Source organism: Rhinoderma darwinii, chromosome 11 (assembly GCF_050947455.1).
Source record: "Rhinoderma darwinii isolate aRhiDar2 chromosome 11, aRhiDar2.hap1, whole genome shotgun sequence".
Lineage (NCBI taxonomy): Eukaryota > Metazoa > Chordata > Amphibia > Anura > Rhinodermatidae > Rhinoderma > Rhinoderma darwinii.
The window spans coordinates 29,520,314-29,532,861 of record NC_134697.1 but is presented as its reverse complement, the minus strand read 5'-3'; the positions used below and the strand labels follow the sequence as shown (position 1 = coordinate 29,532,861).

The window sequence follows — 12,548 nt, the reverse complement described above, 5'->3', positions numbered from 1 at the left end:
GTGCAAAAAAAACTCAGTTTTAAGATGTGTTTTAAAGCACTAAAGAAAGTGTGTGTAAAGGAGGCTTAGGGTATGTGCACACGACCTATTTTCAGACGTAATTCAGGCTTTTTACGGCTCGAATTATGCCTGAAAAGACGGCTCCAATACATCTGCAAACATCTGTCCATTGCTTGCAATGGGTTTTACGATGTTCTGTGCAGACGAGGTGTCATTTTACGCGTCGCTGTCAAAAGACGGCGCGTAAAATTACGCCCGCGTCAAAGAAGTGCAGGACACTTCTTGGGATGTTTTTGGAGCCGTTCTTCATTGACTCCAATGAAGAACAGCTACAATTACGTCCGTAAAAGACGCCGCAAAAAACGCGAGTACATATAAAAACGTCAAATTCAGGAGCTGTTTTCGCCTGAAAACAGCTCCGTAATTTCAGACGTATTTTGCTTTGTCGTGTGAACATACCCTTACATTCTCTTTACGAGTTATTCCACCTCACAAGTGCAGGAGAGGTATACTCCTAGTTCACCACAGTAAGGGCATGTTTACACAGGGCGGATACGCTGCGTGAAAGCACACCACTTATCCGCCCTGTACTCCGCAGGGAATTCCGGCCAAAAAAACGCACCAAATTGTGCGTCCTGGATGCAGAAACACAGAATTCTGGGTAAGTATAAGATTCTTTTCTGATTTGCATTTTTGCTGCAGAATCGATGCTTTTCCGCAGCAAAAAAACGCACCTTCTGCTATTTGCTGCGGGTTTTACTTCCACATTGAATTCAAAGGGGGAAGCTCGCAACAAATAAGCAGCGTTTCCGCAAATACAATTGACATGCTGCGGAATGAAACTCTTCACCGCACGTCAAATTCAGAATTTTTTTCCACTCCGCATTTATGCAACGTGTGGATGCGATTTGTTCAAATCTCATCCACTTTTCTACTACTGTATTAAGCTGCGGATTTTTCGCAAATTATTTCTGTTGCGGAAAATTAAAAGTATTTACGCTACATGTGAACTTACCCTTAAAGGTAAAAATCTTTGCAAGATGTTGACAATGTCCACAGATATTTAATACAATAATTCTTCAGTAAATACAAATGAACCTAAATTTATTAATTAAATTAACCGCAAGATAAAATGGCTTAAATGAGATTTTGCACATTCTATATACTTTTGGCTTTAATAACTGGTTCGATATCATAACATAAGGTTTCCAGTGCCCCGAGGAAGTGAATATCCCTAGAACCCTTCATTTCCTAAATACTTTGAGTGTGGATAAGGGTTCTGGCTGAGATGAACGTAAACCAAGTTCGTTCTGGCTCCGCAGATGATTGTGCCATGTTTTCACTTTAAATATTAATTAATCCAAAGTTATAAATAGTTGATGTGTTTGATGATTAGAAATGCAAATGTCAGTTGTATATTTTATCTATGCAAAATAGCTTTTATTTATATGCAAATAAATGATGAAGAGACACAAACATTTGGAAAGTTAATCTGTTTTATACATACGGTATATATTAAACATTCATTCAGTTTACATTGTGGTTTATAAAGGAGTGCTAAAGTGGCAACTTTTTTTTTTTAATCCCCCTACGCCTTACAAAGATGTCTGTTTATGTTTACGACCGAACTTTAAGTGCATTAATATATATATTTTTTTTATGGTTTTACGTGCTTTGCAGAGCTCTGCCCTGGTTCTAATGCACTTGTCTGACTGGGCTCACATCCACACTTCATCCCTTTTGCTTGTGTCATCCGATTACTGGTCCTACAAATGGAGAGCTTCCAGTAAGGGTGTGTTCACATGCAGCAGATTTGTTGCAGACATTTCTGTGACTGTCCCATATGTTTGAATAGGGTTTTCTAGAAATCCATGCACATGCTGCAGAAACCATCCCATTCAGGTGTATGGAATAAAGTTTTAGTTGCAGAAAGTTCTAAAGCAAATTAGCTGCACGTGAACATACTGTAAGCTCCGCAATTCTACCTTGCAATAATAATTGGCCGCATGGTGGCTCGGTGGGTATCACTGTTGCCAGAAAAGAATCCGGGACTCCAGTGCTGGCTAAGGGCATGTAGGTCTGTTGTTCCTCTGTTTGCATGTTTCTTCCCACACTCCATTCTGTTAATTGGCTTCCTGTGAAATTTCTCGTATGTGTGTTTCAGAGAAGGAAATTAGATTGTGCAGAAAAAATGGTGCTATATAAGCAACAGGATATAAATAATGAAAACTTATGACTGTTCCATGAATGGACTTCTTATTTCATACTAGCCATCTGAAATAGAATTTTTATTGTACTGTACACTTATTGGTAGATTATTGGCAGGCAACTCTGATGGTCTCCATAGGGCAAAGAGATCCTACACTGTGATCTGACTGCAGTGCCTGTTGCTGAGCCAAACATATTTGGGCATTGCCCAGTAGACACAGTGATGGTCCAAAGATTTCCCCTAACGGGCAACTTTTTTTTTTTGTTGAATTGTTTCTTTTAAGGCGCTTTAAATGAAAGTTACATTTACACATTCTAAACTCTGGACTGCAAAGTAGTGGTGCACATAAAGCAAAGCGAGCCCCATAGCAGACCCAAAATGGGACCCTTTGCTAGTGTTCTAGTCCATCATACCCCAATATACAGGTACAGGAGGGCCCAGAACTTGTTACCCCCTTACTCTCTTCTCATCGCTTATAGGAGACGCTCTGGCTGTTTCCTTCTCACTTATTAGCCTAAGCTGGGTTCTCTCTTCTCAAGGGCCCCCATTGCAGCAAGGGCATACATGCCATGGAGGCAGCAAGGGCATACATGCCATGGAGGCAGCAAGGGCATACATGCCATGGAGGCAGCAAGGGCATACATGCCATGGAGGCAGCAAGGGCATACATGCCATAGAGGCAGCCCCTGTAGCTGCTGAGTGGTTCCTGGGTAAGAAATGAACAAGGACTCATTTAGAAGCGTTCAGGCTAATGTGGTTCTGGGAGTAGAATCTAGAACTTCCAAAGTGGCAGATGACTATATTAAGTCTGTCTATTGTCACATATTCTCTTTAGTCTAAAACTATGCAAACCTTTTCAGATTTCCAGTTTTGAAAACGGTACTGATTTCCTAACATCACAGTAAAAAATCCCTCTGGAAATGTACTAGACACTTTCTATTGAAGGAGACGTGTGGAGATGTGGGCGGAAAGGGTATGTTCACACGCTAAACTAAAAACGAGTGTAAAATACGGAGCCGTTTTCAAGGCAAAACAGTCTCTGATTTTCAGCCATTTTTTAAGCATCAAACATTTTTCGATGCGTTTTTTGTGGCCGTTTTTGTAGCTGTTTTTCTATTGACACCATGAAAAACGGCTCAAGAAGTGACATGCAGCTCTTTTTACGGGGCATTTTTTTACACTCCATTTTTATAAACGACCAGTCCGAACGAAATACCGTTTTTCCTATTTAAATCAATGGGCAGATGTTTGGAGGCATTCAGCTTCCATTTTTTTTCAGCAATTTTAGGGGCATTTACGACCCGAGAAACGGCTGAAAATAAGCTGTGTGAACATATCCTAAGTGTTTGGAAAGGAGAGAAACCGCAGCACTCCAAGATAAAAGTATAATAGTGGATTTATTAACTCCATAGCATGTATGCAACGTTTCAATGCCACAGGGTCTTTTTCAAAGACCCTCTGCGGATGAAACATTGCATACATGCCGTTAGGTGAATAAACCCACTATTATACTTTATCAGTGCCGCGGTTTCTCTCTTTCTCGTATCTATGGAGGTCCATGGACCTGGGCCCTTTGATGACTGTGCACCCACTCACATTTCTAAACAGTTCTTGTGGATGTGCTGCGGTTATCGCAATTTTGTCTGGAAGTGTTTGTCACCAAGTTGCTTGCATGGGACATGTCAGTTAGAATTTAGCAGAATAAAAGCTGTCCGCCTTTTCCCTCCCAGTTGTCAAGTACACTCGGTGTATATATATATATATAATATATTTTGCCCTGATGAGAAATGAGGTCAGGAGATATACCCTATTTCTAATCTAGAATACAAAGCGCTCTGGAATGTTACAGCCAGAGTGCTTAGCTTAGCTTCACTTCACCATGTCTGCGAGAGGCTAAAATATCATCGCACGGTACATTATTGCTTGTTGTTGTGTACACAGTTCCTAGCTCTGGCATCCAGGGTTTTGAGTTCTTTGTTCAAAAAGACTAAAGCTTTAGCTAAATCATTACTCTCAAACCAATAGTTAATTCAACCTTGCCACAGCGGACGTAGAGACTTCTGTAAAAGCATAATACAAATATTGCAGGAATGAAAATAAAATACACATATTAAGTATACAATAGGCTTCCCAAAAATCTCGCTGGTAAATGTTTTGTTACGTTCATGGATGAAATAAAAAACAGGAATGTGGATCAATTGATGAATCCTATTTTTGTGGGATTCCAACCCACCTGTAATAAATATCCTAATCAGTTATAATTTAATCAGGGAGCTGTTACATAAAGAAGCAGACATTGCAAATATCAGAATTCGAGACTAGTGAGTTTCTCATAACTTTTGTTTCTGGTCTGTTTCGTTAAAATCGGCCATTCCATTCTGTCTGAATAAATTTGCTTCACATCGCAAGTGCCGTGTTTGCCCTAAAAACTCGTGTCTGGCTCTCTGATGTCTTTTAGGACTTTATCCAAGCTAATTCCAACCCCTTTCAACTCTATTGCCAAGGCAGCATGTAATGTGAAAGTGATACCAACATATATGTGTAGCGGGAGGGACAACCGCAATGCATCTTGGGAAGGTTACCCGAGGCCATGTGAGCCTTTTTCTAATCTGTAAAATGGTAGTCGGCGCTTGCTGACTGCCATTTTAGTCAATTTGGGTGCCATAAACCATAAAAGTTTTTGAATTTGCTGAATCCAAAAAATTGGGCAAATTCAGACCGATCTCTATTTGTACAGAAACTATTTGCTCATCTCTAATCAGAATATTCTGTTCACCGCAAAGTTTATTTTTCATCCGTAAAATATTTACTGGACTTCAGTGGCATACATAAAAGAAAGAGGCCCCCCCCCCCTCCCATTATTTAGGAGAGAATGGCCTGGAGGTTTTTTGTTGTGTTTTTTTCCCCTTCCACACGCTTCCTACGATCCCTTGAACGATTTCCGAACCTAACTATGCGCTTCCTCTGTAGAGGGTCTTCCTGCACAAGTTCTCGCCACCCAATAGAAAAAGGGACTGGACCAACCAGGACTAGGCCCTCTCACTCCAGGAGCCCCATAGCAGCCACACACTCTGCCTCTATGGTATATTAACCCTTGCTGGATGTGCTTCATCATATTTCTTGGTTGATAGCGGTTAACACCACTACTTTTTGTTACATTTCAATAAGCCAAGAATTTGTGTGTGACAACCGGATATAGGTATGTCCACCTTCAGAGACCTTTTAACAGTTTACATAGAAATCTAATCTACATAAAAAGTTGAGTAATCTTGTAAATACACTTCATTACTCGTCTTGTACCGATCCTCAATTATGCCATAAATTACATTCCAGAGCTGCATGCACAATTCTACTGGCTTCAGAGTTGACAACTTCCACCATTCCTTACTCGCTTAAGGTCTGCACAGAACTTAATTTTAATGATTTGCAATCTGGGAAGTCCAATCTTTACACCAGGTATTGTGCAGTAACCTGGTGTAGAAGAATCAGTTACGAGATCATCTAGGCTGGTAGGGATCTGTCTGATAATGACCTTGTTGACTGTTTCCAATGGCGAACAGAAGGACACTGCATGACAATAACGGCAACGAAGGATCAGTACAAAAAAGTTTAATATTGTAAATACATTGTATCTCAGCTTTACATACTTTTTATATTTGATATAACCGTAAAATGGTATTCAATGGTGGACATAGCCTTTTAAGTGCATTGGGGTTTTTTTTTTAGTTGAAAAAGTTGAAAAATAACAAGAGAAAAGTTTTAGAAACAAATCTTTTAGTACGAGTGACAATGTAGTAGTGTGTGTGTGCTGAATCTTTGTTTCTGCATCTCAAATAGCTGTTGTCTCAAGGTTCATCTTTTTGATTGACAGGCAGTGAAGTTGAAAACAATTTAAGGTGAAGTAAAAAATAGACGGTTTCCTTCTTAAAAGTAAGAGGGTTTGACAGGTGATGGCCGACTCTTTCTGAATAAAACAAGATTATAGTGGCCAAACTACCAAAGAAGAAATTAAACCCTTGCACTGCTGATTGTGTTTTACTCTGTTATAAAGTTTTTAGCCATAAATTCGGTCATTGGAAATTTTGTTCATGATTTGCCCGGATGCAAAATATGTAACAGGGCCTCCCGACTATAATGTATAGTACTGATCTGATTTGAAGCAGAGGGATCATTGGGCAAACACAACCTCAGCACACCTTATAGTTACACCCCGTTCAACACTTTGCCATATTATCTCTTGCCTTGTGACGACCACATTCAGCTTTGACTGGGAAAAATCTTGACTAAAGGATTTCATATAAGCAATCTAATTGCCAGCTGCTCATTAATACAACACATCTGCCCAAATTATGGTAATCCATAAAAATTTTGGAATAGAGAAATGTCTTATTTTATCATTTATTTATTTATATATATATATATATATATATATATATATATATATATATATATTTTTTTTTTTTTTTTTATTTTTTTTTTCCTTTTAACAGTTGCCAATTAATTCAATTCTACAAAGTAATTAGGATCCGGCCAGCAGTCTCATTTACGTAATTAACATTTGTCTGACTGTGGCATCCCATGGGAATGTACATGGTGGTCAGCAATCCTCTGAGGACTTGAAAACCTTCATTCTCGGAGAACCAAAATCTGAATTATTGTCATAAACCCATACTACATTTTATTAAAGTGAGACTAAATTATGATAAAGATAATCCCTGAAACTATGGAGAACACTTTTTAGAGTACTGATTTTCCTATGCCACTCATTTTGGAAAACTAGTTAAGTAGACATTGATTTGATTTTGTCATCTTAGGTTGTATTAGGTATAAAGAGAGGTTGTCCTCTTTTGATAATCCTTTCTTTTCAGAAGGGTTCCCCGACAATAAGCTGATCCTGTGGCGGCCACCCTCATAAATCCACTGTAATTTGAACGGTAACCTGGCAGCAATTGTTTAACTCCCCAAACAAAGGAAATTAAGCATGACCCAGTTTTGATTGAAATTAAGGGGCTTTCCTTGCAATGTATAGACGCGCTGGATCCTCCGGAATAAGAGATGTAGGTGGTCAAATTAAGAGATGTGACAAATTGGTACAATTATTTGTTTAGCGCTTTTCTTCACTTGGAATCAAAGGCCCAACTAGGGAAAATCACAGTCCAAAGGCAGTTTCTTATGATTCCCATAAGCCCGCATTAACTAATGTCTTCCGTATTTTTTTAATATATATATATATATATATATATATATATATAAAATGTCCCTGGATGGAGTCCAACATACTGAGGTGGGGGGGGGGTGTGTTCCACAGTGTGAGAAGTGTCAAACACCATAAGATCTAGGTAGATTCTGGGAACATCAAGGTTTTTTTTGTCAGAGGAACAGAGGGGACTGGTAGAGGTGTATGGTATAGAGATATAGATAAATTGAGATATGAGTGGCGCGCAGGTTAATGATTGTTTTAAAGGTTTGAAGGCCAATCTTAAATACAATTTTCCATTTTATTGGAAGCCAATGAAATGTGTGGAGAACTGGCATAATGTCAAACTAGACTTCTTACAAATTCACATGGCCATTCTGTCTGGTTCTTGCATGCCAGCTTGGGCATGTAAGGATTAAAGTTTGAACTAAATGGACTTTTTTTTTAACTTTTTTTTTTTTTGTTGTATCATAAATTACATGGTTTCTGCACACAAGCCATACCATTAATGCTGGGTTCACCTAAATCATTTGTATTTTGCCGGTTTAATGCCTGAGCTGGACACAACTGATTCAATTTTTGTGCACCAGTTCGGCGTCTTTTGCCCGACAGAAAAATGCTGCATTTTTCTATCCAGTGTAGGGAGACAACCGGCATGACAACTGATGCCACCATACACCAAATTATGGGAACAAATTTGTCTATCGGATCCCTCCTATGTAGTACAAAATCGCTTGAAGGAAACTGACGGATTGCTGGACATCTGTGAGGGGTGCCTAAAAATGACATAGGGATTAATCCCATTAAAGCTTCACTTTTTTTATTTTCAGATGAGGTTATATGCTGTTAAATCTTATGGATTGTTATGGCAGAGCCCCAGTATTGAGTCAGAGCCTGGGCCCATCAGAGAGTCTTGATGGGTCGATCTGATTCAGGGGTCAGATCTGGGTTAATGTTCTTTGTAGGTAAAACCATTTGAATAGGTTCAAATGTTTAACTGTATGTATCCAATCCTGTCCATGAAATGCATACAAGTGGTCATTTTGACTTTTCATGGTCCTATTGTCCACAAATGCTGTATATATTGTATTCAAAGGGTTCTGGGTTTGCTTGCGTTTCATGAGAAAAATGACGGTATTAGTTTTTCACTAGTTTCCTGACTTGTTCTCATTGTGTATGTGTCAACAACAAAAATTGACCATTACGTTCCATAGAAAGTACAGAATATAAATATCTATGTGGACTTGCATTTGCTCCTGTTAGTCGTGACTAGTGTTAACTTATTTTTGTGGCTCTATAGATGAGATATATGATAAGAAATTGTAATGTTCAAGAACCACTTCAGTTTAATACTTTAACAATAAAATGATGCGAAAGAGCCCCTGATGCATATCAAGAGTATATGTAATGCATTGCATTAAACTTGTACAGAGATTTGTTTGAATACTGGTTGATTTTGTATATGATAAGGCACATTAATGTTCTGTTCTAATCTATATGTATTTTTTGTATTTCAACAGATGTATCTGGACACTCTTTGCAGTTCCCCCCTATTTACTTCTCGCATTTCAAAGTCAGTAGCGTGCATGAGTACACCAGTCAAACTTTACATCTCCTGGAACTGACCTCTCTTTCTCTCTACATGGCCGTATATTTTGTCTCCGTGTTCCTCCTACTGACCCAGTGTCAGGCAGCTCCTTTTGACTACCCACTTCTTACAAATACTTCCCTTCCAGAGGCTCTTCAGATGGGAGTGGGGGAAATCAATAACACGAGTGAACAATTCTCATTCACTACTCCACCTCCAGGTACAATTCGTCAAACACCGCAGACTATCATTATTGGCGTACGGAAAGGTGGGACCAGAGCTTTGCTAGAGATGTTAGACATTCACCCCAACATTGCAGTAGCAGCAACTGAAGTACATTTTTTTGACTGGGATGAAAATTACATCAAAGGGATCGAGTGGTACCGGAGTCTTATGCCATACTCATTTGAAAATCAAATTACTATTGAGAAAACGCCAGGCTATTTCACATCTCTGCAGGCACCGGAAAGGATTCATAGTATGAACAGCTCAATTAAATTACTTCTTATTCTGAGAGATCCAACAGAGAGGGTCATATCAGATTATACCCAGGTATACTACAACCGACTTGAAAATCACAAGCCAGTACAACCCTTTGAGGGCATAGTGATTAAAAATGGTGCACTTAATACCAAATATAAGGCAATCCAAAGGAGCTTGTATGACGTGCATATGGAGAGATGGCTGAAATACTTTCATTTGAATCAGATTCATATAGTGGATGGTAATACTTTAATAAAAACACCTTTGACCGAACTGCAAAAGGTAGAAAGGTTCCTCAATCTCCCTTCTCGAATTTTGGCTTCAAATTTTTACTTTAACCAAACAAAGGGATTCTACTGCATTCGAAGTGATGGGAAAGAGAGGTGTTTACATGAGTCCAAGGGACGTCCCCACCCTGTAGTAAATGAAACCGTCCTGGAGCAACTTTACTCTTACTTCAGAGAACACAATCACAGGTTCTACCAAATGGTCGATCAGTCTTTTGACTGGCACTAACACGATGTATTATGTTAAGACAAAGAAACTTGAGAAAATGCTAAACTGTGAATATCTACACCAACAATACTTTTTAAAACATTTTTTGGAGCTAATGAGAAAAAACTTAATGGTATGAAAAGTAACCCCAAGTTCTTTGTAATCAATAAGGCCACAATGCAGAAAAGTACATTGGATATCATTGTGTTTACAGCAAATATGGAACCCTAAGTGATTTATTTTTCCGTGTTGTACATAGATATCTATAAATGCATTATTCTGATTGGCCAATCTTTTTGTTTCTATATGTGTGTAGATACCTATATAGGCCTTGTGCAGTAAAAATTGTTTGCAAAACTTTGATAAATAACTAATCTTTGCTATGGTAATAATAATAAAAAAATGTTTCATATAATGTGTTTAAATGGTAAAGTAACTAATTTTGTATAATTATATAATGGTCTTTACAATTTTTGGTTTTGTTTTAATTTTTATCAAAACCTCTTGATACAGGTCTTATGGAATAGAAGCACTTTGGTATATTATTTTGAATAATTATATCTGTTACTTTTGTAACACAAGTAAAACTTGCAGACTTAAAGGGTTATCTGATTTAGAAAATCAATTTTCAAATACTGTATTAGGATATTAGAGTTAACAGAGGGACGTTCTCCATTTAGGACCCACATAGCCAGAGTCGAGAGTGATTACACAGTGTCTCTCGCTCTGGAGGACCTAGTTTGTCCGTTTATTGTACAGTCAGCATTGAGTAATTGTGTAATGCTTAATTTCTCCTGTGGTGGCACTGCAGAGAAAGTGAACACTTTCTGCTGGGTTCCCTCACAGATAACCGCTGAATACTAGGAGTCTAAAGTTGGCAACCTGTATAATGTGTTAGGGATCATACTAGGAGTCTCCAATAGGAAAATTAGACAACATTGAATGTTGTAGCACTAAGCCCATACTTTAAAAATCATAAATGTTTCCCATGTACACGTGAATATGCATATGGGCTGTATGATTTTAACCATAACCTATGGCATGTATTGGAAATTCTCCAACATTCAATCTAAAAGCCAGCTGGTAACTTGCTGCCAATGCACTAACACCTAATGATGTGCAATCCTTAAAGGGTAACTAAACTTTTAAAAAACTTTTGACATGTCATAGTGACAGGTCAGAAGTTTTGATCAGTGGGGGTCCAAGCACTGAGACCCCCACCAATTGCTAAAACGAAGCATCACTTTCCTCAGAGCGGTGTACGGGCTCAATAGAAAGTCTGAGCCCGTACACCGCTTGCTCGGCTTTCTGAGGAAAGCCGATCAGAAACAAAGCGGCACAGCGCTCACTAAAGCACTTCTCCTGCTTCGTTTTAGCGATTGTGGGGGTCTCCGTGCTCGGTCCCTCACCAATCAAAACTTCTGACCTGTCACTATGACATATCAAAAGTTGTTTTTAAAAGTTTAGTTACCCTTTAAGTAAATATATATTTTTTTATTTTTTGGACTATAAGACGCAGTTTTTAGCAAGAATAATTCTTGCTAAAAAGTCCCTGCATCTTATAGTCCGCAGTCAAGGGACCCGGCATCATTACTTAACCCCTTCCCAACCCATGACGTTCCCGGCACATCATGGAGTGGAGTCCGAAAAATACGGTCTATCTTTAGTCTCTATTTATCTATTTAAATGAAATGAAACAAGACAAGAGTAATCTCTGGTTTAGGATGATAGTTTCATGATGTCAATTACATTTTATAGTTCGCATTTTCATTTTATTGATTTTAAATGAGATATATTTCAATCCGCACTCAAGATCTTTTAATGGTAGCGTACTTGTCTTTTGCAAAATAAACTCTTTTTATCCAGATTTGTACATGGCCGGAATCTTTCTCATGGGTGCCTTTTACAATATCTGTAAGAAAAAAATGGTGGCGTGTTCCATCACATGCCATATCACATAAGTATTCTCCTCTAGAAGCTTGGTTACTAGGGCGAATACAGTGCCTCACAGAGGTATTATATGATGGTACATACATACAGTGCCTACTGCTCCGTCATAGAAAACCAAAAAGATTCTGTGTACCGCTATACAGGCTCTGTGCATATTGCTTTGTGGTGTACATGATGTATTTATACATATGATCATAACCAAACAGAACGTACTACAAGTTTAAAGATTCAGGTACTCAACATTTTTATCTGTAAGACCAGTCTTCGATCCCTAGTACGGAGCTGTACGGATTCTGTGTGCTGCCATACCGCACTTCTACATTCGTAATGCTTCTAGGGGAGAATAGCTCTGTGCATACGGCATCCGATGGATCATGCCACAATTAATTTATTTTTTTCTTTCTGTCCAATCCTCTATATCCCACCATATGAAATCAGAGGTATACTGAGGTACATTAAAGGCCCCATGCAGTAATATGGTCATGTGTATGTGTCCTTGCTTGTTTCTGCACAATAAGGATCCCTTCATAACACAAAACAAATGTGCAATCTTAAAGCTTAAAATGTATTCAAAACTTTTACATATTTAAAGGAGATATCTAGTCATTGGTTCAAAATGTCACTTC

At 38.5% G+C, this 12,548-nt stretch overlaps 1 protein-coding gene across 1 annotated transcript in view; it reads left to right on the top strand.

Annotated features, from left to right (window-relative positions):
* LOC142664192 (heparan sulfate glucosamine 3-O-sulfotransferase 1-like) overlaps window positions 1-11,239 on the top strand; it is a 92,113-nt gene extending 80,874 nt beyond the window's left edge. The window contains exon 2 of the mRNA XM_075843233.1: window positions 8,927-11,239. Within this exon, the coding sequence (XP_075699348.1) occupies window positions 9,049-9,993 (945 nt within the window). The 5' untranslated portion in view covers window positions 8,927-9,048 and the 3' untranslated portion in view covers window positions 9,994-11,239. The remainder of the gene's footprint in view (window positions 1-8,926) is intronic.
* The last annotated feature ends 1,309 nt before the right edge of the window (window positions 11,240-12,548 follow it).